The 27282-nt window shown below is 43.5% G+C and overlaps 1 protein-coding gene across 12 annotated transcripts in view; it reads left to right on the top strand.

Annotated features, from left to right (window-relative positions):
• The window catches only part of TEAD1 (TEA domain transcription factor 1), a 274482-nt gene that overhangs the window by 80665 nt on the left and 166535 nt on the right, over nt 1–27282 (top strand). For all 12 annotated transcript variants that reach the window (XM_059875101.1, XM_024975801.2, XM_024975798.2 and 9 more), the window contains one exon: nt 7250–7505. In XM_059875101.1, the coding sequence (XP_059731084.1) occupies nt 7250–7505 (256 nt within the window). The remainder of the gene's footprint in view (nt 1–7249; nt 7506–27282) is intronic.

Here is a 27282-nt window from a genome sequence, read left to right as displayed (position 1 = left end):
GTAGTTTTCTTTGTTTTTAGTAAGCATCAGAATTGATGAGTCTATTTTAAATGTATGTTCACTCTGCAGGCCTGCTGGAATGAAGGAGTTAGTTTGGGGGTTTTCTTTGACTATTATCACTCTTAGAAAAGGGCTTAGGCATCTTCCTTTTGAAATGCTACTTACTGCCAACGGTTGTGGCAGTTTTCCTTTTTCTCTTCTTAGACCATTCAAGGAGCTTCTGTTTTTGACTTTGCTATGTGTTTGCCAAGGTTAAAGAGCCCACCTTCCAGGGATCCATGACTCAGGCTACAGGTCTTGTCATCCAGCTCATGCTCCCCTTACAAGTGTACTGTCTTGATAGCAAGTCTTCACTTGGAATGCTCAGATGCCATAGACTGAGTGCACTTGCCTGTCTTTTTGAAGAAGCCTACTGATGAAGGAGAGCAGTGGTGGTGAAGGGGAAAGGAACAGAATAGGAATTTCTATCCTCAATGGCTAACAGATTCCTGAAGCGGATGGGCAGGGCGATTCCTTTAAAGGCTGGTAATACAGAACTACATAGCGTGAAATCAATCAGAGACTTTCTCGAGTTGTCACCTGGGTAGGTTCTTGGGGCTGATGGAGCAGAGAATTAATCAAGGAATCTCAGGAGGGTAATGCTAGGTCCTTTGATGGGGTGCTCAGTACCGGGGTCTCGGTGAAGAGGTATTGGCTTGTTGATGGATCCTGTTAATATAGAAGTGATTTTCGAAAATAAGAGGGAGTAATTACGTGCTTCTTCCTGCTGAAATTAGAGGAACTATTGGCAATTGGAGTATATGACACTAAGGCTCACTGGCCGCTATTGACTACACGGCAGATGTTCCATCTCTCTGGAGGCTGCCTTCAAAATCCAGGCTGCTGCTCTTCACTTGTATTTTGCAGGCCACATGTGGGCAAGTTTGGCTAGTGTCTGAAATGGTAAGAAAAGAAAAGCGTGTTCCATTTACATATGCAAACGCGATTAACCATCATTAGTGCCTGACATTCCTCCCAAGTACCCAGGGAAGTGAGTCAGTATCATAACTATTCATTAGGAATTAATTAGACTGTGCTTGATGGTGTCAGTTGTGGACAGAGCTGAGAATTCAGCACTGCCTACGTTCTCTCCCATTGGAATCCAGCCTCCAGCTCCCTGTCTAGTGAGGGTGGAGTTTGCGTCTTATGTTCCTATGGAACGCGCATTCTGTCTGGAGCAATCACTGCTGAGTATACATGACTCTGGTCAACTTATTTAGAAGCACTTTTTTCCTAGCTTTGTTATTGAAGGGCAGCTTTTCTCTTTTAAGGAAAAGTTGGCCAGTCACTAAGATCATAGTGATCTGCCATCAAATACTTGGTTGCATTGTCTACTACAGATGTCCTTCCAACTACTTGATTTTCTTTTTTTTAAATCCTAAAATGGCTCCCAATTGTGCCTCCTTCCACATTCTCCTGAGCATTTAGTGTCTTTTTTTTCCCCTTTCTTCTCAGTACCACTCCCTATATATTGCCTTTTTCATTCACCTATGCAGTTAAACTTGCTTTGCTCCCATTTTTTACCTCTTTGGATTTCTTTTTGTCCACCACTTGGCTTCCTGTTTTCAGATCCTCACGACTTAGCTGTCAGGTTCTGGTTCTCATCTCTTCCAGTGATCAAATGAAAGGGGAAGGAGATAAGGTCAAATATTGCATCTCAGAAACTACTATGCCACTCCAAATAAGGTTTATTTGTTGTAGAAGAAGCTTACCTCCCAGAAGACCCAGACCATATCTATCCCTTTGACACAGAAGGCTCTTGGTTGTTTGCAATCATGATTAGTAAATAAGAAATTGAATCAGCCAGCCAATTCTTGGTTATCCAGGCAGTGCTTGGCATTACTCTGTCCTCTTACATCTTCCTGATTTGCTGATTTCCTTTGGATTCTTAACCAGTCATTAGAACCTTAGCCAGAGTCAGGGTGAGGAATGGGAAAGGAGATGAAACTGTGCCCCTTCTCATGGAAAGCTTGGGTGATAAATTCATTGACATTGTTACCCAAAGACTGTTCCCATCATTTGTTTGTTGGTTCATCCTTTATTTCTCTGCATATTTATTATGCCAGGTACTGTGCTAGCACAGGGGATACTGTGGTGATTGTAGTAATCCCTGCCCTCACAGACACTGGGGTGCAGATGGGAGAAGTGATAACAAGCCAACTTAAACTAAATTCTGTTATAAGTAGTCTATGGAAACACAGATGATGAATGATGAAGTTGGTATCCTTCAGTGTTAGTGCTGGAAACTGAGGCACATGGCAGGTACTGTGTGGTCCTGGGTTACTCAGATGGAGGCAGAGTCCCAACTTCCAGTCCACTTCTTTTCTTGGTGCCTCATAGAGTATGAATACATTGACTAAAATAAGCTATATGGACTATTTTTTTTTTAAATCCTTATGTTCAGTGCCATTTCTTAATCATGAAGGTTAGTTATAACTTATCCTTTTATTTAAGAGCTCTTAAATCACCCATAAGTGAGATGCTTACATTATGAGAGACTCGCAGGAATTAACATGAAAGGAGCAGCAGTTCCTGTGTCATGCCCCTTGTGCATTCGTCCCTTGAATACAGTTGGTGTCAGAAGCACCTGCATTTGATTAACTAACCTCCTTCTTCCCCTAGATTTTTATATTAAAATATGTATTGGTTGAATGTGCTGCATGCTAAGTCGCTTCAGTTGTGTTCCACTCTTTGCAACCCTGTGGACTGTAGCCTGCCAGACTCCTCTGGCCATGGGATTCTTCAGGCAAGAATACTGGAGTGGGTTGCCATTTCCTCCCCCAAGAAGATCTTTCTGGTCCAGAGATTGAACCCAAGTCTCCATCCAATATCTCCAGCATTGCAGGTGAATTCTCTACTAGGGAAGTCATTGAGGAAAGCCCATTGGTTAAATATACGTGGGTTGAATATATATAATGTCATTCCAGTGTGCTCATGTTACCTGTCTTGAAGAGTCAGTGGGTAATCATGAAAGAGTGATTCATTTAGAGAGTGTTGCTATTGGGGTGGTGAGCAGCGTCTGGTAACATTTCTCTTTGGAGCTTATTCTAGTGTGGCTGGGAAGAATTTCAGGAAAAAATGGAGCTTTTAGAAAAGCATTAATGATGGAGACTGAGGCATATGGAGGCTATGTGATACACACTATATTTTCAGTAAAGAAGAGTTCCCTTCTCTGTCTCTTTTTAGACATTCATTAAGGTTTAAGATTATCCCCCTAAACCAAACCTCCCAGAAATAAATATGAAAACTATTGAAGTGTGTGTGTTAGAAGTACAGGTGTTTGTTACCTATTTAAATTTTCTGTTCAGGCAACTGAAGACCTTAAGAAGAGGATCTTTCAAATTTATTTCCCAACGAGACCTTTCATTTATTTACCATCCCATTATCAGTTGGTGTTCGAGGATCACAAGGTCCATACCACTGTCTAGAGATGATAGACTTGAAAACATCTTCTGTTCATGGTTGTTCAGACGGTAGAGCACCTTCACTCGTTATCTCACCAAATATGGTGGCTCCATGGAGTAGGGTCTCATGATCTCAATGATTTTCTGCATTGGGATTGCATTTGTTATTTTCATTTTATAAATTAAAACCTGAGCTTCTAGAGATTAACCTGTTTAGTCTGGGCTACATGGCCAATAGGTGAGCTAGGTTTGGTACCCAGATCTGTTTGAATCTTAATAACGTACCCACCCATCCCACCCCGCAATACTGTGTTCTTCTTCATTTACTGAAGTGAATGAGAGTTGACTCCCTTGCTAAATGGATGTATGAGGAGCAGAGGACATCAGCTCTGCAGACACAGGTATTCTATTTGTCATTCACCTGATTAGATCTTATTGTTGATAATAAGCAGGTACTTGTTACTGTACGTTCAGAAGCCAGGTAGATTGGGTGGTAGTTAACTAATTCCACACATTTTTGGGGTACTCTTAATGTGAGGCTGATTCTCTCAGAGCCACTGGATACAAGGATGGTTTCTAGGATGAGGTGGATTTTGAGCCTGGGCTAGAAGGGAACTGAGGGATGGAATTTGGTAGCTAGTACAGGGAGCGTTTCTTGGCCAGTCTGGTGATCGGAAACTCTCTGCCCATACAGGGCCTCATCTTACAGTTGGGTTGTAAAACCAGGGGTCTGTAAAAGTCTGTGGATTATGTATCTGGTAGCTTCTGGGGCTGTGTCTTGGCCCTTGTCCAGAGTTGGTAATTCCATCCTGCTGAGCTCTAGTTGACCAAATGAGAGAGCCTGGACGTAGAATTCTTCCCTGAAGTAAGTGAATAAAAACACGGGAGCATTTAGAATAGCCCCTGTGCTTCCTGAGTGGATGGATTAATTGATGCTAGTTAATATTGCACTCCCCACACAACAAAGGAGCTGCGACCCTTAGCTTTAGGGGTATCTGCAACTCTGCTATCTTTCTTATAAGGCTGTCTACCACTTGTTGAACTAACAGGACATTTTTCCTTATGTCAAGTGAGCTATAACCTTCTTTAGGACTTCCACAAAACAGGTCCAACACCCTGCCTGTATGTAACACCTTCAGAAGTTGTTTGGTGTTTGAGGACATTAAGCTTGGCGATTATGATTCAGAAAGATCTTTCCAGTTTTGAGTCACTGACTAAGGCTAAAAATAATGGAATTTAGTAGAATAAATATAAATTCCTGGTGTTAGCTCCTAAACCAATTGATCAAGAGTCAGAATTTAGAAACAGCACATGGAGGATTGGGGCTTAGTTTTATGGATCATAGTCTTTCTCCGAGTGTCATTTACTGAAGATTGTGTACACACTGGGCTGGGCAAGAGGGGTAATGTAAATTGTATCTAGTCTGGAACCCAGTCAGCAGACTGAGGGCTGCTCTTGTCATACCCAAGTGGATGTCTCAGGGTAGATTTGCTTCCCACTGCATGGATAGACCTCAAGGATTAATGGGTAAAACTTAACCAGGAGATGGATTTTGTCCTAGTAGATGGAAGAATTTCAATATGTTAGTTCAAAGGAGCTGGTATTGGGAAGGCAGTAGGTTCCTTGTCGTCAACTGTGTTCAAGCGTAAATCCAACAACCAGTTGATGAGATGTGTCAGAGGGGACTTCAACTGTTGGATTAGGAGTACTGTGTTTTGGTCTGGAGCCTCTGAGGATTTCAGTTATATAGTAATGATCTTTTTAAAGTCAAATAACGTTCCCCTGGTCCCCTGGATTCCACCCTTCTACTATAGTAGAGTGCCGGACATGTCCACAGTTTAATCTTAAAATATGGCTCCCTGGAGAGAATTCATACTTCTTCAAGCTGCCTGGAGCTGAAGAACTGGCCTGTGCTTTTGTAAATGTCTGGTTTTGTTTGTTTTGTTGAATTAGGGGCTAAGGTGGAGAAGGAAAATGCTGGCAACTATCCACTGCTCAAAGAGTTCACACATATTCTTATAATTTCTCTAATAATACTTCTTTGGAGCTAGAACAGACTATCATCGAGTTCTCCATTGGAATTTTGTAAGATTCTTAGACCCAAACCAGGAAAAAAGTGTAATAATTTGAGAATTCAAAAGGCCCACACAGCAGGCCTTGTAGAGTTCGTCTAGGGGTCAATCACAGAACCCTTTCTTGTGGCATAATTTATACCTTTAACATTTGGCAGTTTTTAAAGTCCTGTGTCAATGCACATGTGTTGGTAAGAAGTAGTAAATATTTTGCTGACAAGTTCTTTGAAAGACGGATCAGTGGCAGCGTTTAAAGGCAGACAACCTGAGGGTTTCTTTCATCCAGGTGCTGCCAAATCTAAAAAGCAGTCAGGGTACGGAGCCAAACGCACACACTGGTCACACCATTTATGGTTTAATGTTCCTGTGCCTCGGAGTGTCTGCACCTGGGATCTGTTGATATCCACAGTGGGGGATGGCAGGGGAAAGGGATTCAGCTGGGAGAGCGAAGGAGAGGAGGCAGGGTGCTTGCTCTCAGAGGTGACTGACCTGGGATACAGAGCAGAGCCTGGTACCTAGTGGGGCCGCTCGCATCTGCTTCCCTTCTGGCTGCCTCTGTTGTAACGTTGCATGAACTTGAGGTGGCAGAAGCGGATGGAGTGGTGGTTGCATCCGCTGAGCTCTCTCACCCTCCTCAAGCCCTGCACCTCCCTTCTTCCCATCAATCCCCCAGAGCAATTCTTATCCCTCTTATTTGTTTTGAATGCATGATCTGATGCCTTTTCAACAAAGGAATATTGATATTTTAGTGTGCAGACAGCAGGGGGTACTGAATTAGATCATTTTCACATTGGTATTGGTGCCAGTTTGACATTTGTTTGGAAAGCTTATCCCTTTATGGCCATAGGTTACATGCATAATTTAAGGGGAATAAATCTTTGTGAAAGATTTCTTTTGGTTCTGTAATCATCAGTGGTGCAGACACATAAATGGAAGTCTCCCCCACAGTTTTCATGTGATCAGGAATTCCAAGGAGGCTCCCAGATGAAGTAGTCCATGTGGGTATAAAATGTTTTTGCAAATGTACTGGCCTCTTGTGGTAGTCGTTTAAGGGAGGGCAAGAACCGGGGACAACTTGGTTCCTGCTTCAGAAGGTTTCAGAAGTCGAAGGTGGTAAAGTGACCTGACTGTACAGGGTAAAAGAAAACCCTGTGGATAAATGCTGTAGGATAGCAGGTCCAGGTCTGCTGGCATTGCTATCTGTAGAATGAGTATTCGTGTTAATCTCCCTCCTTCTGCCCACCATTCTGCTGCCATCTTGCATCTTGGTGATCCCAGTGACAAATTCTGGGATGGTGTGACATTTCAGAGTTATCATACCAATTGCCACAGTGAGGCAGACATCTTTTGTTTTACACTATTTTCTTTTAAACAACTTGTTCTGAAGATTTGATTATTATCGAGCAAAGTGCTTCTAGTAGATAGTAGGTACTTAGCAAATGGTTTTGCATGATTCATTGTGAACTTGCAATTCAGAGAGTACTATTCTCAGATGAAAATTTCCTGTCATCTGTGAAGATTATCCAGCTTCTGCCTGCTGTTGCATTTCTGTATGAGTGCCTAACATGATACATAAAGAACAAAAGCCACTTAAATCTCAGAATTCCATCTTCTCTGTTAGTAGTTATTCGCCAAGCAAAGCTGGCGAATGGAGAGAGTGCAGTAGAACCAGCAGGAGCAGTGTATTGATGGCTACCGTGTCCTTATCATACTATCTTTTGGTTTCTCTCTTAGGTTTATTTTCTTGAAAAGGCTCCAGGCTTCGGCTTGGAAAATCCAACCGCCAAAATTGAGCCCAGCAGCTGGAGCGGCAGTGAGAGCCCTGCCGAAAACATGGAAAGGATGAGTGACTCTGCAGATAAGCCTATTGACAATGATGCAGAAGGGGTCTGGAGCCCCGACATTGAGCAGAGCTTTCAGGAAGCCTTGGCTATCTATCCACCATGCGGGAGGAGGAAAATCATCTTATCAGACGAAGGCAAGATGTATGGTAAGTGATTCAAATGCTCCTGGGAAATGCTGCAGCCCACTTTTGTGATTAAGAGATTATCATATCTAGCCTTCTACTAGGTGAGACACATTCCTTGTATGGGGTTGAATGATCTTTGTAGAATTCTAGTTGGCCATTCAAGGGACTGAATCTCAACTGAAGAGGAGAGTCAGTAAAGGACCATTGGGAAATCATTCCCTGGGGCTTCCTTTTTTATATCAAAAGCTCTCAAGGACTCCTTAGGAACTTAGGTAGTTGCAGTGGCACATGCAGACACCAGACACGGAGACTAATTCTTCCGAATGCATGCCCCATCTAAAGGAAGTGCTGCCACTTAGCTCCAGATAACTGACTGGAGCTGCATAGCAGTGGAGCCACATGCTGCCAGATCTAGCAGGCTAGATGTTTACATTTTTAAAACCCAGCATTTTTTTTTTCTTTTTAACTACATAGGCCAGATAAAACTGCTCAGGGACTTGATCAGACCTTTGAACTACCAGTTTACTGCCTTGTTACCAATCTTCAGTTGAATGGCCAGAAAAGGCACTGACCCCCAGGCTACTCTCTCCAGTCTCCCTTTCTACATGGGGACCCCTCACAGTGCATTAGAAACTCCCAAGCGTGCCCAAGAGGATGAAATCGGTTGACCAGATGGCTGGGGATGCTGAAGGTGGCAGCAGGCACCTATCCACTAGTGTGGGGTGTACAGGCTGGGTTTGGACCTTCCCTGCACCTTCAGCTTGTACTTTTAGGCTGTTTACCTTTTGGGAAGCAGATGGCAGGTGGTTACGTATACATTCTGCTTGTCTAATTGGGCACGTTGAGTTGACAGAGTTTGCACTGTGGCTGAGTCTAAAGAGATGCAAACGAATAACCTAAACTCAAAGAGAACTGGCTCAGCAGCCTACTGGAGGTTGTTAACTTATCACAGGAGTGATTTATTTCTAAACAATTTGAAAGCTTTTCCATAATAGGGTGTTGTACCTTTAATACTGCAGCTCCTCTATCAGGAGCCGTAGGAGGCTACAGACCAGGCTAGCACACACTGCTAAGGAGAAAGCAGATGGTGGTGCAGCTGCCACCAGCTGTGCCCCCACCCTGCCCTCCCCCTCTCCAATGTGGATGATGTAATGGAAACAAGGAAAATTTTGCTTTCTGCAGCATTAGAGTGTCTCTTCCTTGGCCAGTCTGTGTCACACACACACACACACACACAGGAGAGAGAGAGAACCCAAACCTTCCGAATTTGTTTTATGTTCTCATGTGATCCTTTGTAGCCAAAGAAGCTTCTTCATGTTTGGTGAAATGGACTCAGGGTGAAACATCTCAGCTGCTGTGGGTAGAAAGTTTCAGGGCCTCTGGTTTTCTGTGTGCTTGTATCTTTCCTGGGCTACCCTTTCTCAGTCTGGCTGTTTGCTTTCAAGGTCTCGTTTTCATACCTAAAAATGCAACTTCCCCATTTTAAAGGCAGAGAAGAGCACTTTAATCTGTGAGCCTTCTTTGAAGCAGATTTTATTAGGAGTAGTGAAGGTGACTTCGGGCCACTGTACCTTGTACAACACCCATTTGTTTACCCAGAAATTATTTTAATCTAAAAAAACTGGCCTAGTGTTGGACATGCCAGTTGGGAAGAAGTACTCCTGCCTTTCATTTCTCACTGGGAATACTGGGAATGGCACTATCCCTTTAGGAACCAGGTTTCTGGACTAGGAATAGGAACACAGTTCAAAGCAAATGTTATTTTTTTCAACTCCAGTTTTTTTTCCTCCATTGCTTTTACTTTTTAGGCAGCAGCCATGGTAGATTGAACCAATTTGCCTGTAACTCCATCATAAAAATCATTTTTCTATGAAAATAATTTGCAAAAGGACACTTGATGTTAGTTTGGGGTCAAAAACAGTAGGCTAGGCAAGAGAACTGTGAGAAGCTCTGGATTTGAGTCATCTACCCATAGTGAACTTGAATGATCCTGCCCTTGGTCTGTGAGTTTTCTCCCTTGTACAGAAAGAGGGTAAAGTAGATGATATCTGTGATCCTTGGGGCTTGGATGTTTTATGATTCTGGATTTGTGACTTGTCCCTCAGTAAGAGTGATCAATCTGTTGACAAACATGGCGCTGGTCGTGGAGCATGTTGTTAATACTGAGAGTAATCAGATTCCGAGTGCTTCCTGAGAGTGCGTGTTCTTGATGTGTGTGTTCTTCTTTCCCTGAAAGCCACGTTACATTTTCTGACAGTGTTGGTGATCAACCATTATTTAAAATTGGGCAATCATTTTGAGCGAGCAGCATTAACGATTATAACTGCAAGATTGTGTGTCCTGATTAGGGGTGCAAGAGACACATTTGCTGTGGTAGCCCTGCAGTGGCCTCCTTGTCCAGGCAGCTGACCAGTGTGGAGGAGCTTGGCTTATCCTGATGCTTTGGAAGGGAAACGTGGTTATCATGTTTATGGGAGGTAGCGACTGGACCCCTTAAGAGAAACTGCCTTGGGTGCCTGGGAGCAGCTGCCTGTAACCCACCTGTAACTGAGGATGAGAGAAAATTGGTTTGAGAGCCTCCACAGTGACGCTCCAGCCACTTGGGGATAGAGTCATGTGAGCGATGTGGGGGCCGAGCTGCTGTTCCTTGGCTTCAGGCCTGTTCCCCATCTTACCATATGTGAATTAGGACACAAACCAGACTGGGAGCCTGGGTTTCTGAAGGTCCTAAGAGCATGCTTTTTCTCTTAAGCATTTTGAAAATGAAAACATTGAAAGCATTTAGGATTCCATGGAGTGAGATCAAAATAATTTAATGCCTTTTAGTGAAATACCAAGTGTTTTTGACTTGAGGGGGTTATTCCGATATTTTCTGAGCATCTGTTGAGTATTGTGATGTCACTAATTCTGAGCCTTTGGAGAGGCAAGGTCAAGTGCAGCACTGATTTATTTGGTAATGAAATCTCCTCTGTGGTTGGCAATAGGGCAAATGCAGTCTTAGAGAGGGGAAAAATTGGAAAGCTCTCTTTATGATGAGGTTTGGGCCATTAGAAAAGATGGCTTAATTTTCCCTATGCTACCTGGCTCTGCGGAGAGGCCAAGCCTTTGTGTGGTTCGTCTCCATGTGGACAGATTATTTCTGCCTGCAGCACCCTGTGGGTCGGCAGTTGTTCTTAGGGATTATTAGAAGGAGGGTGAGACTTCTTTGACTGTTCCCAAGAGCTTGCAAGCTCATTCCCTCTCTTCTCCGTGTTTTCTTTTTCTTATTTTTACATAGATGTTCCTCTGTGTATCCTCGTAGATAGTTGTGGAGGAGATAGCAGGGGGACAAGATGGCAGAGACTTTCTTGATCAGCAAAGCTGTCTGAAACTGAATTTCATAGGAGCAGCCCACAGTTTTTAACACAAGACAGAAACAAAACAGTGAAGCAGAGGATTTGTCTAGATGTGCTTTCTGTTGTACCTGAAAACTGTAGTCAGGCAGAGTGGTCAAGTATCTCCCATAATCAAGTTAGGGACCAGAGCTAAACATTCACTGGCTGCTTGCCTCAGAGACATGCAAGTGTAGCACCTTAAATCTTGGCCTTTGGAATTGTTATGAAGCCTGGCTCTACCCCTTCTAGACATTAGGCTCTGGGTAAGTTGCAACTTCCATCTCATGCTCACAACATTTTGAGGTCAATTTTGTGAGTCTCACTTTGCAGATGAGGGAGCTAAAAGGGATAAGTGGCTTGTGCATGACCAATATAAATGGTATAGCTGGATTCTTTCAAAACTGACTCTATCTGACTCCCAAACATGGGCTCTTTCCTTCCTTGCTGGAGGTCATTGTAAATAAATCCAACAAGTCAGTATTAAGTGCTGCCTGTATTCCAGCCCCCATACTAGGCATTTTCAGGGATAGAGCAGTAAGCCAGACAGACATGATCCCTGCCCTTATGGAGCCATCCTAAGTTTATTTGCAGGAAACACTGACCTGAGGTCAGGACTGCGTGCCAGAGCTTTCTGGGAAGTCTGAGGGCCTTTGAAGATGGTCACCTTCCACTTAGCCTTTTGAAGCCTGTTCTTGGCCACCAGTGTCCAGGGCACCTGGCCCAATGCTGGCAGGAAGAAAGCTTCTCAAATATCGTAGTAGGGAGGATCCTAGATCACAAGGCTGGCCTTGGTGGCAGCCAGAAAGATGTCTGGAAGATTCTGGTGCCCTGGGATCCCATAGGCAGCTTGGGCAGAGCAGTTGCTGAACAATGACTTTCTCCTTTTGTGAGCAGTTATCTTTAGGGTTCTTGCTCCAGATAGCTCCAGGGGTGCCCCTTTCTTGCTGGGATGCCAGGCCTACTGATCAGCCCTAAAGAGCTCAGTTGTGAGGCATAGAGAAGATGAAGAGGAAGGCATCTCTGGATTAGGCCTCTCTAATAGGTCTTCCCCTGTTGCTGACCTGAGCCTTCCCAGCCAGGAGAGCATAAGAGTTGGACTTGCCTCTTTGCTTACTTCATAGAAGTACAAGATAGAAGGGAAGAGGGGCAGGTTCAATGAGGTGGGGCAGAGCTGACAAGGGGATCTGAGAAGGCGTGCACACAGGCAGGCACAAATATTACCAGTTAATCAGTGCAGGCAAAGAGGCTGACATCTGAGGACCCCCGGCTCCTCCCGATCAGAACTGGTCAAGGGAATGTAGGGGCATCGCTGTGTTAGACAGTGAACTTTCCCATAGTTTCTGTGAGGACCGGAAGGTGGTCCACATCTGTGGAGGCCCCAGAAGCCCTGATGCAGAAGTGGCTGCAGACTCCAGGCCCTAGAGGATCGCCAGGCTTTGGGAGAGTGAGCCTTGTGGCCTGAGCTGAACTTGTTCGTCCCAGTTCTTCATCTGAACATCATGTGGCATCTGTGATTTCATCTTTGTGTCTGACTTGTGATGTGGGATATTATTTCCAGTAAATTGGCAAAAAATGTAAAGCACAAAGCATTGTGCCCTTAGAACAGGCTAGAAGCCCCACAAGGCAGGGGCTGTCTTGCTGGACAGAGAAGATGTCAGTGATGTTTGTTGAGTGTATGCATGTGGGGGTTATTGCTTAAGACAAAGAAAGATGAGTAAGTAAGCCTCTGAGCTGCAAGAGGAGCTGGCTGGAAAGGAAGGGAGAAAACAGAAAAAAAGAGAGAGAAAGATGTTTGTATATCTCATGGTCTTCCTAGCCTGAGAAGGAAGAAACTTTGGTTTTTGCTCTGTGTGCTGCCGGATGTTAGTTCAAGTGGTAGGAAGGATTTCTACTCACATTGGCACCATGGTAAAGCAAGGGTTAATTCTGGGATCCTCAGAACAGATGAGTAATGGGGGATTTTGAAATAGTTTCGTTCCTCTGAGAATAGCAGAGCCAACGTCATCAGTGTTTGTGTTGGGAAAGTTTCACATAGCGGGGGTCCAGCCTACAAAGGTTTGTGCACAAGGTGTGAGCTCTTGTGCAATTCAGATAAAAAATAGCTACTTAGGATGGCTTGAGAATTGGTCATGAGGGAGGAAAAAAAAGTAAGAGACAGAGAATCTTAAATTATTACCAAGTTGGAAAGTTAAGCTTTTCAACAACTTTCTGTGGCAGCGGGTGAGCCCTGGCATTCAGAAGACATGGATTTGTAAATCAGTTAATGAGTGCTGTGGACCCGTACTGTGCTTTGACTGTGAATGGGGCCTACAGATGTAGGATAATTAAGAGAACTGACCTGTGTGACCACTTACCGTGTACCAGGCACTTTCTCGTTGCTTTAGAATGTGTTGTCTTGTTTATTCCTCAGAACAAACTGATGATGTAGGTTACGCTGTGCTTGTGTGCTTAGCTGCTCAGTCGTGTCTGACTTTGAGACCCCATGGACTGTAGCTGCCAGGTTCCTCTGTTCATGGGCATTCTCCAGGCAAGAATACTGTAATGGGTTGCCACGCCCTCCTCCAGGGAAACTTCCCAACCCAGGGATTGAACCCAGATCTTGTTCATTGCGGGCAGATTCTTTACTGCCTGAACCACCAGAGAACCCTTTTTACATCCAGGAAAGCTGAGGCCCACCAAAATCAAGTTACGTGCTCAAGGCCACAGTGGATAAGTGGTGGAGTTGACATTTGAATGTCAGCTTAAAACAAGAAGCCAGTTAAGACAGCGAACCACAGTACTGATATGGAAGGAAGTACACTGTGTACTAGAGATATCGACAGTTCAGTGGTAGGGCAGCAGAAAGTGTGATTATTTATATGGGGAAGGCACATATCTATATTTGAAAATACAAGAGAGTGGAAGAATCAGAGTCTGAGAGGCAGATTTAGGTGAGCCAACTTTCAGTGGGAAAAGGCCACTTAGTGTTTTTTGCTTTTTTAAATTTTTTAAATGTTTTTTGTTTTTAAACTTCTTTTGGATGGCAGACCGCCCCCCCCGCCACCGCCCCCCGCCCTCCACCCTTTTCTGAGAATCTACAGAAAGTTGTGGATCTCATCTTCAAAAAATATTCAGGCTTGTGCACAGTTACAGAGTTGTTGCAATAGAACATTAGGGGATTTCTGAAGCCTAGGTTTATATTTACTACTGTGGGGAGAGAGAGAGAGGGGAAGGGCATTCAGGGAATTCAGGCATAAGGGAGCAGCATGATAAAGGCACAGAGTCCTGAAGGGACCCACTCTGGTGCTCTTGGAAATGAGGATGTGCCCTGGAGGGGGATGGTAGTTGAGCCTGGAAATGTGGGCTGGCAGTGTGTCGTGGAGGCCTGGAGTGCCACGCCGTCGTGTCTGGTGCTCATCCGGGGGACAGAGGAAGCCACTGCGTGTTTTCAGGAGAGATGGTTGTGACTCATCCTGTGTTTGACAAAACCAGCTTTGAAGGCGTGAAGACAAGTTAGATTACTGTTGCAGAGGATGAGCTTAAACTGCAGTCCTGGTGGAGAAGCTTCATGGGTAGAACCTATAGGACTGGCTGACAGGATGCGATTTGTGAAAGAGAAGGAGGGGTTGAAGATGATTCCAGGGTTCTTTCTGCTTGGGCGATGGGGAGAATGGTGGGACTATTAAATGGATGGGGAATGAAAACAAGAGATGCAGCTTGTAGAGTGGAGAAATGGGGAGTTGGATTTTGTCATGTTCTGGACGTGTACTTGGGGGGCCGTCCACATGAGGATGATCTGTGGGGTTTGGAAATTCCTGCTTGGAGCTCAGGCAGCCTGGAGTTGCAGGGGTAGTTTGGGGCCTCATCAGCAGAGAAGAGATGAGAATGGGCGATATGCTTAGGCCCCCGTGTATTGTGGTTAGACCAGCAAGGATTTTAAATGGGGTGTCTGTATTTGTGGGAGAGTAAAGAGGTTGCCTTTTTAAGAAAAAGGGAGACCCATCAGTGGTTCCTAAGCCTGATCATCATCAGCAGAAGCACTCGAAAAGCTTAAAAAAGAGAGACATAACTGACTCAAACTCATTGAATCAGAATCTCTGAGTGTGGTCTGAGAATCTTATGTTTTTAAAAGCTCTCTGGGTAATTTGGGTGATCAGGCAGGTTTGAGAGTCACTGGGCTAAACTATTACCTGGGGCCAAGAGGAGAGGGCCACATTTCTAGAGCTGGTAAAAGAAACTAATGAGCAGAGAACGAAACTGACTTTGAAACAGTCCTTGGAAAGTTTGCGGATAGGAAATGAACTGTATAATTCAGTTAATGCTCCCTCTGTATAGAGAAGAAAGATTACCATGGCCCAGGTTTGCATGTACAGGAAGAGCCTTGAGATGGTATCTTAAAGTTAAAGGAAGGCATAGAAAATTAAAGGAGGGCTTATTTTAGAACAGGAGAGAGAGACTTGGCCATTTGGTTAGTAGTGAAAGTGAAAGTCACTCCGTCGTGTCCAGCTCTTTGTGACCCCATGGACATTCTCCAGTCCATGGAATTCTCCAGGCCAGAATACTGGAGTGGGTAGCCTTTCCCTTTTCCAGGGGATCTTCCCAACCCAGGGATTGAACCCAGGTCTCCCTCATTGCAGGTGGATTCTTTACCAGCTGAGCCACAAAGGAAGCCCTTGGTTAGTAGGGCGGGAAAAGTATGTAATTGAGGAATTATTTGATGGAATAGAACCAGGAAGAGACCTTAAAAGGAGAAGGGCTTCTTTTACTCTCATGCATAATGGCAGGAGAAGGTTCAGGTAGAAGGTGCAGGGAAGGCATAGTGATTCCTGTCTTCAGATGAGAAGTAAGGCCATGTGGGCTGAGGTGGGTTATGAGCTTCTGAAAAGTAGAGCAAGCTTAGTAGAGATACTGTAGGGGAACTGGATATGGGGGGACAGGGGTGAGTAAAAGAATTGTGAGCAGTGGAGGAAGGGCCTGAGAGAAGTCGGAGAACATTCCTTTCTTCTTTTAATTGAAATTTTTATTGAGATAATTGTAGATTCACATGCAATTGTAAGAAATAGTACAAAGATTCTTTGTACACTTTGTACACTTTCCCCCCAGTGGTTACATTTTGCAAAACGGTAATATCAAAACCGGGATATTAATGTCAATATAAACTACTGATCTTACTCAGATTTTCCCAACTCTACTGGTACTCATTTGTGTATGTGTGTTATGTTAAGTTGTGTACAGTGTTACCACCTGTGTGGTATGTGTATCCACACCACGACGATGCAGAACAGTTCCAGCACCGCAAGGATCCCCAGGGTTGCCCTTTGTCACCATACCCATCCCTGTTCTGCTTCCCCCGACCTTATCCCTGACTCCTGGCAACCATGAGTTATTCTTTATTTCTAAAATGTTGTTGTTTCAAGCATGTTATCTAGTGCAGTCATACTGTATGTAACCTTTTAGGGTTGGCTTTTCCCCATTCATCGTAATTCCCCGGAGATTCATCCAGGTTGGTTGTGTATCAGTAGTTTGTTCCTTTGATTGCTGAGCAGTTCTCTAGCCTGTATGCACCAGTGTGTTTAACCATTCACCTGTTCAAGGGTATCGAGTTAAATCTAGCTTTCGGCTATTACAAATAGAGCTGCTATGACCATTTATACACACATTTTCTAAAAAGTTTATACATGTATACTTGGCTGTGCTAGGTCTCTGTTGACGGCGCGGGCTTTTCTCTAGCTGCGGTAAGTGAGGGCTACTCTCTAGTTGCGGCACACGGGCTTCTCATTGTGGAGGCTTCTCTTGTGCAGCAGGGGCTCCAGGGCGCGCGGGCTTCAGCAGCTGTAGCACGTGGCTCGGGAGTTGTGGTTCCCAGGCTCTAGAGCATGGGCTCTACAGTTGTGATGCACGGGCTTAGTTGTTCCAGGACATGTGGGATCTTCCCAAATCAGGGATCGAACCTGTATCTCCTGTGTTACCAGGTGGATTATTTACCACTAAGCTACCAGAGGAGCCCTATATACAGTTTTCTGGGTAGATGTAGTTTTCATTTCCGTGGGATAAATGCATTCATTGCTGGGTCAAACGGTAGTTGTATCTTCAGCTTTCTTTCTCTTTTTAAAAAACTACTCAACTGTTCTTCAGAGCAGCTGTGCCATTTTACACTCCCCTGCGGTCTAGGTTCTCTGCATCCTCACCAGCATTTGGTGTTGTCTCTATTGTTTGTTTTAACTATTCTGATAGGTGTGTGGTGATACCCCATGTGATTTGAAGTTGCATTTCCCCAGTGACTAATGATGTGAAACATCTTTTCATGTACTTATTTGCCATCTGTATATTCTCTTCAGAGAATATACAGAGATATACAGAATATATGGAGAAATGTCTGTTCATGTCTTTTGTCCCCCTTTTAATTGGATTATTTATATTCTGATTGCTGAGTTTGGGGAGTTCTTTATTTTAGATATGAGTCCTTTGATATGTAGTTTGCAGCTGTGTTCTTGTCAGTAGCCTATCTTCTCATCTTCTTCACATGTACAAGTGTTACATTTTGATGAGATCCAATTTATTAATTTTCCCTTTTATGGTGCACAAGCTTAGTTGCTTCATGGTTTGTACTTTTGATGTCAAGTCTAAGAACTCATTGCCTAGCCCTGGGCACTGAAGATTTTCTTCTGTGTTTTGTTCTAAAAGGTTTCTGGTTTTATGTTTTACATCTCAATCTGTGACCTTTTTTTAAATTAATTTTTGTGTAATGCAAGAGTATTTCCTTTGGGAAAAGCCACTGGCATTATTATGTGATACATACGTATTTTTTCTGCTAGGGGATTATTGGTGTATCTAAATTTTGACATTGTCAAGGCTCGGGACCAGAGACACTAAAGTGCTAGTGAGTGCACATTTGCACCAGTCTAGGTGGGGACAGGGACAAGGTGAAGCTGGAGCTGCTGACGAGTCATGACGTGTACTCTTAGAGGCTCTGTACACACAGGAGAGGTGGCTGGAAAGGAGGCTGTGGTCACGCACGGGAGAGGAAGCATCTGAGATTAGAGGTGGAGAGATTTCAAGTGATGAGTTTCGAGGTGTGGCTGCAAATATGGTCAACTGATACGAATGTGGGCGATGGCTACTGGAGACGAGGAAGTAAGACATAGGGAGACTCATCAGCATTGGGTTGGTTAATCACGTTGATGTTGAAGTCTACTGTAGTGCACTGTGAATTTGTAAATAAGCCTACCAAAGTAACCAGGTGTTAGGGGGATTTCCTGGAGAGGACATGACCCCATGGATGTGAATGGAGAGAATTTAATATTGTTGTGAATGGCATGGGGCTAGTGAAGAGCAGGCAGCAGAACAGCCAGGCAGAAGGAATACTGGGGTTACAAGAAAACCCTAACATTTTCCACCTCTCTCTTCCCAAAGTCTTTGGCTGCTCTGAAACTTTACCTCTTTGCAATGTATCTGTGCCTTGTTGCTATCATCTGTAGAATGGGGTGAGAAAATAAATTTCTCCGTATCTCTCAGTGATGTTGAGAAAATGCCATTATACACGAGAAAATGCAATTATGTGTGAGAAAATGTTTTGAACTAAATCCTATAACAGGGGTTAAGCCTGTTCCCAGCATGTTAGAAAGGTAAGAACAGATATTTTGGAGCAGCCACTCAGGTAAGCCTGCCTAGCCTATGTAGAGGGTTGTTTGGTTAAGGGAGCAATTGAATGGTATCCCCCTTTCAGAGTTTCTGCTGTTGGAGAGGGGAGGTCAGGATACACTTGTCTGGGTCAGAGTCACAGATGATGGAAGGGATCAGTGGGAGTGGGCAGGTCCCGGAGTAGCATGGAAGGCGATGGGGGCTTGGACGGCTCGAGAACCTGCCGGTTCTTAGCTGCATGGCCCTGGGTTCCAACGCCTGTCTTTGTTCTGTCCCCACTGACTTCCACATCTAGAGCTTCAGTTCCTCTCCCCTCTAGAGCATTTTACTTGGGATTGGGTCTTAATTTCTTACTACTGTTGTGATTTATATATATCCCATTTCTTTGATAATGAGTGTTTAAAGTGGTCATTTTCCAGATTAGCATTGTTATGATATTGTTCTGCTGATCTCTGTAATAAAGAGCCTATCTTAGAGAATGCTCAACACAGTAAATGAAAATATATAAATATATTGTGGTTAAGGTCATAGAAAAAATTTGAAGGAATTCACAACATGTAAATAACAGTTGCTTCAGGGGATGGATTCATGGGGAACTCCGTTTCTATTACATATTTCTGTATTAATGGAGTGTTTTTTTTTCCCCCCCTAATAGTGAACATATGTTACTTTTGGAATTAGAGGAAAAATAACTATATCATTTATTTTTTTCCTCTGATTCTGAGCAAGAAAGACTCATTAAAGAAAAATGTGGCAAATACCAAGAATGAGAAGCAAATCGTATCATCCAGGTCGACACTGGAGTGATGTTTACCTGGGGTTTTGTTGTGGGAGGGGCTCTGCAAGGTCCTGGTGGGCAGGAGAGGGGTGCTGGGGGAGGAGCTGGTGCCAGCAAGCTCTCCCTTCCATGGGTGAGTGGCCGAGGCACCGATCTGCAGAGACAGGTGGTCAGAGAGTGGGGTGCCGTGGCCAGGAAGCAGGACAGGGTGTTCTTACTATACGATTCAGGACATTGGTCCGGGAGTTCAACAGGTGCTGGGTCAGTTGAATCTGTCAGTCAGCTCTCCACACTAAAAGTGGCATTACTCTGACATTCATGTTTTATGGTGCTATGGTGGTGGAAGAAAGACTGGAACATGTTCAGATCCATTCATCCAGTGTCCACGTGCTCACAGCAAGCTACTACAGAAGAATAGACAGGCCCCATGTCTCTGCCGAGCTAGTATTTATTGTTTCACTTGTACTGTAGGGCGGACAAGCTTTATTCTTGGAGGGCTGCGGGCCTGTCTTTTAAGAATGTCGGTAGTCTTTTTAATGGTCCTGTTATTCTTTGTAACAGATTCCTGGCAGGTAACCTTGTACTTGTGTTGCCTTTAGGCAGAGGTGGGTGGCTTTTAGAGTATGAAAACACTCTGGAGACTGTACAGAGTGCTATAAATTCTCCTTTGATTATAATCATTTGATTTAATCACAGGTATATTTCATTTACCTGATGTTTACCTGCTATGCCTTCACTGCAGATTATTGCATCTGCCCACCTTCCCTTCTCTCAAATGCTTCAATTCCAGGTATATCGTAGAATCAAATTGTTCTTCAAAATCCATATGAATATTATTTCTTTAAAGCCTCTTGCTATATCAGAATACACCCCTCTCCTTTTTATCCTTTTAGAATGCAGTCTGAAAGGTGTGACAGTGAAATTTCCTGCCCAGGACATTTAATTTATTAAAAAAAAAAATTTATATAATGTTGTGGCTTTTTTGACACCCTGCCCCCCAGCAGTGAAATTGGTCATTAGCTGACCATTTCTATAGACATTGTTCTTTTTGGAATGGCTACAGCAACTTTTTAAGTTACCTTCAAAGCAAGTGCTATTGGGGAAATGTAATTGATCACTCCCCAAAGCTTTGCAGAATCAGGGTAATATTGAAAATATGTTAATAAGCTGAGTCATCCCCCACCCCCACCCCCACCCCAGCCATTTGCAAATGTCCCAGTTACTCCCTCTGTGCCTACCCTCTTCCCTGGGTCTGCCTCTATGCTCCATGACTTGCTTTCTATTGTGCTGAGATGGGTTTTGGCAACTGTCTCTTAGATGAATGGTTCTGTTACAAACATGGTAGCTTCTGTGACTGCTTAAAAAGATTGTTGTTTATGACTGCTTTTTATTGAGAGATGTTTGGTGCACGTTAATGTCCTGATAAAGACATTTGTACCTATAAAGTAGCCACCGCCTTACACGTATTTGATTGTGAATAAGGTGCTGGGGCTGATGACATGCCAGATGTGAGGTATTGGATTGCATGTTTATTCAACTGTCACTGCAATCTCTGTACTCGAATGTGCCTTTGTGTTTGCTGTCTCACAGCAACACACCGAATGCAGTGGCGATACGATCCTGACTATGGAAGATGCTATTTGGGTTACTTGGATCGTAAGCTATGAGTATTAGGAAGCATTCTCTCAGTCCCCATGTGTCCCGAGACAGCAGTCATGAACAGTTGTTAGGTGAAGGGAATTGCCAGGTGGGATGACCACATGCATTGGGATAGGGGCCTTTTGAGATGGACAAATCTTAAGTCTGGACTGACCAGGGCAGGCATTGTGACAGGGATTACTACTAATAAATAATCTATCCAGTGCTTGCAATGTGCCAGAAACTTTTCTAAATACTTAATATCAACTCATTTAAGCCTCACTACAAATCAGTAGCCACCATTATTATTCCCACATTAGGATGAGGAAATCAAGGCCTAGAAAGGTTCAGTAAATTGCCCAGGATCATATGGCTTAGAACTCCTGACATAAACCCCATTCAGCTTGGCTCCATTACCTGAGCTCTTAAGCACCATCTTCTGCTGCCTCTGAGCTGTGACAGAACAGGAACCTGAGGGTCCCTGGACCATGTCCACGTCCTACGTTGCTGCCTTGTTATGTGGAAGAGTTTTGGTTCCAGGGAAACAGTGCAAAAGGGAGAATGGGCTTTCCTGGTACCCAGGATAGTTTTCTTGTTTTCTGCCTGGTAAACTCCTACTGGCCCTTCAAGACCCTGGCAAAAATGCCCTTCTCGCCCCCAAAGTCTTCTTTAGTCTCCACAGGCAGAGATACGTGCTCCCTCCTTTGTGCTTCCACAGTATTTTTTTTTAAGATTTATCTATGTATTTGGCTGTGCTGGGTCTTAGTTGTGGCATGTGGGATATAGTTCCCCAACAAGGGATCAAACCCGGTCCCCTGCATTGGGAGCACAGAGTCTTAGCCACTGGACTAGCAGGGAAGTCCCTCCACAGTATCTGACCACCCGTCAAAGCACTTTTCAGACTCACTTTTAATGTGTGTATTTGTATCTCCTGCCCCTAGCATAGTGCCTGGCACACATTAGGCCTTCAGAATATGTTTGAATTAGTGAAAGTTGCTGGCGATAATAACTTAATCTTCTTTCTCTATGAGATGTTTTTTCCACATCCTTGTTGTCATCACACTTACAGCATTCTAATGAAATAATGAGGGCAAGGATTATAACTTCATAGATTAGAAGCTGAGGCACATAGCCCATAATGTTTTCCATTAGAGCTTCTTATCTTGAGGAACCCCTTGGTGAAGAAGAGCTTAGTGTACACCTCACGCCCATGTTTATACTTTTCTGTTCTAAGCATATTGACCCTGTGCCTGAGGTGTTACAAATGACAACAGTTTATTTAGTTCACATCTATGGCAATATCACAATGGTTTTATCTGGGACATGCAGGGCTATAAAGGAATACTGAGCTGGATTTGGTTATTTTCGTGACAGAATCTACCCGTTTCTCATCCCAGTTTGATTTTTACAAGTCGGAAAGTTCATCCCTAGAAAGGTAGCCTTTGACAGTTTTCCCCCAGTAGATACTTGACACGGTATGTTTGTAAGCTTATCCAGGATGTCTCTAACTGAGAGATATGTGTGTCCATTGCTCTTTTCAGGTTGACTCTGGGTTTAGGTTTAGGTGTCTGAGCATGACTTCAACCTCTGATGGTCTTAAGGTGACATTGTCAATTCCCAGTGACTCACTTCAGTGGAACAATGAACCGAGTAAACTATCTCTGGAGTTCAGAAGATGTTAAGTTAGGGTGGGTTATAAGATCTTTGTGACAAAATCTGGTTAGTGTAGATTTAACTTGCCTCTCATCTAGTTAGACATCCTGGAATGTGAAGTCAAGTGGGCCTTAGAAAGCATCACTGTGAACAAAGCTAGTGGAGGTGATGGCATTCCAGTTGAGCTATTTCAAATCCTGAAAGATGATGCTGTGAAAGTGCTGCACTCAATATGCCAGCACATTTGGAAAACTCAGCAGTGGCCACAGGACTGGAAAAGGTCAGTTTTCATTCCAATCCCAAAGAAAGGCAATGCGAAAGAATGCTCCAACTACCGCACAATTGCACTCATCTCACACACTGGCAAAGTAATGCTCAAAATTCTCCAAGCCAGGCTTCAGCAATACGTGAACCGTGAACTTGCAGATGTTCAAGCTTGTTTTAGAAAAGGCAGACGAACCAGAGATCAAATTGCCAACATCCGCTGGATCATGGAAAAAGCAAGAGAGTTCCAGAAAAACATCTATTTCTGCTTTATTGACTATGCCAAAGCCTTTGACTGTGTGGATCACAAGAAACCGTGGAACATTCTGAAAGAGATGGGAATACCAGACCACCTGACCTGCCTCTTAAGAAACGTGTATGCAGGTCAGGAAGCAACACTTAGAACTGGACATGGAACAACAGACTGGTTCCAAATAGGAAAAGGAGTATGTGAAGGCTGTATATTGTCACCCTGCTTATTTAAGTTCTATGCAGAGTACATCATGAGAAATTCTGGGCTGGAGGAAGCACAAGCTGGAATCAAGATTGCTGGGAGAAATATCAATAACCTCAGATATGCAGATGACACCACCCTTATGGCAGAAAGTGAAGAGGAACTACAAAGCCTCTTGATGAAAGTGAAAGAGGAGAGTGAAAAAGTTGGCTGAAAGCTCAACATTCAGAAAACGAAGATCATGGCATCCGGCCCCATCACTTCATGGGAAATAGATGGGGAAACAGTGGAAAAAGTGTCAGACTTTATTTTCTTGGGCTCCAAAATCACTGCAGATGGTGACTGCAGCCATGAAATTAAAAGACGCTTACTCCTTGGAAGGAAAGTCATGACCAACCTAGATAGCATATTGAAAAGCAGAGACATTACTTTTTCAACAAAGGTTTGTCTAGTCAAGGCTATGGTTTTTCCAGTGGTCATATATGGATGTGAGAGTTGGACTGTGAAGAAAGCTGAGTGCCAAAGAATTGATGCTTTTGAAGTGTAGTGTTGGAGAAGACTCTTGAGAGTCCCTTGGACTGCAAGGAGATCCAACCAGTCCATTCTGAAGGAGATCAGCCCTGGGATTTCTTTGGAAGGAATGATGCTGAAGCTGAAACTCCAGGACTTTGGCCACCTCATGGGAGAGCTGACTCATTGGAAAGGACTCTGATGCTGGGAGGGATTGGGGCAGGAGAAGGGGACGACAGAGGATGAGATGGCTGGATGGCATCGCTGACTCGATGGACGTGAGTCTGAGTGAACTCTGGGAGTTGGTGATGGACAGAGAGGGCTGGCGTGCTGTGATTCATGGGGTCGCAAAGAGTCGGGCATGACTGAGCGACTGAACTGAAGTGAACTGAATTGAATCTAGTTAGTGTCTGATTTGTATGAGGGCTTGTCAGTTAGCTGAAAGGAGTTAAGTTCTTCGTGGTGATTAGGAGCATAGGGTCAGGAGTGAGGTCTGTCTGGGTTTAGATTCTGGCTCTGCTACTTCAGTGAAAGTGTAACAATGGGCAAGTTAGAATTCTTGGACGTCTGTTTCCTCATCTGATAAATGAGGCAAATTCAAGTGCCCATCTTACAAGTTTGATGGGAAGGTTAAGTAAGATAATGCATGAAAACATTTTGCATGCCCAACTTATTCTTTGAGAGTAATGTTAACCTTGATAGCAAAACCAAAGACTTTATAAGAAAACTATCGACCAAAACCTTTTATGAATATCAATGCAGATGTCCTCAACAAAATACTTGCAAACTGAATCCTGCAATGTATAGAAAGGATTCTACACTGTGCCTAAGTGGTATCTATTCCAGGAATGCAAGGTTAGTTTAAAATTTGAAATGAGTTAATATAATACATCTCATCAATAAAGAACAAAATTCACATTATCATCTAAGTAGATGCAGGAAAAGCATTTGACAAAATCCAGCACTTCTTTGTGACTTTACACTCAGCAAACTAGAAATAGAAGAGAACTTCCTCACTGATAAAGGGCATTTATGAAAAATCCACTGTTAACATCATACTTAAAAGACATTCTGTGCTTATGGATCGGAAGACTTAATATAAGTAAGATGGCAGTGATCACCAAATTGATCTATGGATTCATTGTAATCTCTATCAAAACCCCAGCCAATTTCTTTGTAGAAACTGATAAGATCAGATCAGATCAGTCGCTCAGTTGTGTCCAACTCTTTGCGACCCCATGAATCACAGCACGCCAGGCCTCTCTGTCTAACACCAACTCCCGGAGTTCACTGAGACTCACGTCCATCGAGTCAGTGATGCCATCCAGCTATCTCATCCTCTGTCGTCCCCTTCTCTTCTTGCCCCCAATCCCTCCCAGCATCAGAGTCTTTTCCAATGAGTCAACTCTTCGGATGAGGTAGCCAAAGTCCTGGAGTTTCAGCTTCAGCATCATTCCTTCCAAAGAAATCCCAGGGCTGATCTCCTTCAGAATGGACTGGTTGGATCTCCTTGCAGTCCAAGGGACTCTCAAGAGTCTTCTCCAACACTACACTTCAAAAGCATCAATTCTTCGGCACTCAGCCTTCTTCACAGTCCAACTCTCACATCCATACATGACCACTGGAAAAACCATAGCCTTGACTAGACGGACCTTTGTTGGCAAAGTAATGTCTCTGCTTTTGAATATGCTATCTAGGTTGGTCATGACTTTCCTTCCAAGGAGTAAGCGTCTTTTAATTTCATGGCTGCAGTCACCATCTGCAGTGATTTTGGAGCCCAGAAAAATAAAGTCTGACACTGTTTCCACTGTTTCCCCATCTATTTCCCATGAAGTGATGGGGCCAGATGCCATGATCTTCGTTTTCTGAATGTTGATCTTTAAGCCAACTTTTTCACTCTCCACTTTCACTTTCATCAAGAGGCTCTTCAGTTCCTCTTCACTTTCTGCCATAAGGGTGGTGTCATCTGCATATCTGAGGTTATTGATATTTCTTCCGGCAATCTTGATTCCAGCTTGTGTTTCTTCCAGTCCAGCGTTTCTCATGATGTACTCTGCATAGAACTTAAATAAACAGGGTGACAATATACAGCCTTGATGTACTCCTTTTCCTATTTGGAACCAGTCTGTTGTTCCATGTCCAGTTCTAAGTGTTGCTTCCTGACCTGCATACACGTTTCTCAAGAGGCAGGTCAGGTGGTCTGGTATTCCCATCTCTTTCAGAATTTTCCACAGTTTATTATGATCCACACAGTCAAAGGCTTTGGCATAGTCAATAAAGCAGAAATAGATGTTTTTCTGGAACTCTCTTGCTTTTTCCATGATCCAGCGGATGTTGGCAATTTGATCTCTAGTTCGTCTGCCTTTTCTAAAACCAGCTTGAACATCAGGAAGTTCACGGTTCACATATTGCTGAAGCCTGGCTTGGAGAATTTTGAGCATTACTTTACTAGCATGCAGTAAAGAGATGAATGCAATTGTGTGGTATAAGTTAAAAAATGAAAAAGTATGAGTTCTCCAATTTTTTTCTTCTTTTTCAAGATTATTTTGGTCTCTTCTGGGTCTCCTGAATTTCCATGTGGAAAGTTCATTAGGACTGTCTTATCAGTTAGTCCTAACTGATAAGTATCAGGTTAGGGATGCACCTCAGTGGAATCGAATCAGGAGTCCAGAAATAAACCCTCACGCTTACGGTCAGTTTATTTTCAGCAAATGTGTCAAGATGATGCTAAGTGGAAAACAGTAGTCTTTTCAACAAATGATGCTGGGACTATTGAATATACACACGCAAAGAACGAAGTGTGGATCCCTTTCTCATACACTACAGTCAACTAAAAATCAATCATAGACATCAATGTAAGAGCTAAAACTATAAAACTCCAGGAAAAACAAAACAAAACGTGAGACTAAGTCTTTCTGACTTTGGGTTAGCCATCTTGGATATGACACCAAAAGCATAAGTAATAAATAATAAGTAATAAAAGTAAAAATAGATAAACTGATACTTCATCAAAATTATAAACTTTTGTCCTTTAATAAAAAGACAACTCAGGGAATAAGACAAAACCTTTTCAGATTATGAATCTGATAAGGGACTTGTATCTAGAATGGATAAAGAATTCTTGCAACTCTAATGAAAAGACCAAAAAGAATAGGCAGATGATCTAGATAGACATTTCTTTAGTGGAGATAAACAAATGGGCAATAAGCACATGCAAAACTGCTCAACATCATTAGACATCAGAGAATTGCCGATTACAAACCACAGTGCGATACTACATCTTATCCACTAGCACGGCAATAGCCAAAAACATTGGCAGTAGGTGTTGGCATAGGTGTAAAAATACGAGGACGCTTATACATTACTGAAAGAAAAGAAAGTGAGATTGTTGGTTGCTTAGTCGTGTCTGACTCTTTGTGACCCCATGGACTGTAGCCCACCAGGCTTGTCTGTCCGTGGGATTCTCCAGGCAGGAATACTGGAGTGGGTTGCCATTGCCATATCCAG

This window comes from Bos taurus, chromosome 15, assembly GCF_002263795.3.
Source record: "Bos taurus isolate L1 Dominette 01449 registration number 42190680 breed Hereford chromosome 15, ARS-UCD2.0, whole genome shotgun sequence".
NCBI classification, from domain to species: Eukaryota; Metazoa; Chordata; class Mammalia; order Artiodactyla; family Bovidae; genus Bos; species Bos taurus.
The sequence above is the reverse complement of the archived record's forward strand: the minus strand, read 5'-3'. Positions and strand labels throughout refer to the sequence as shown.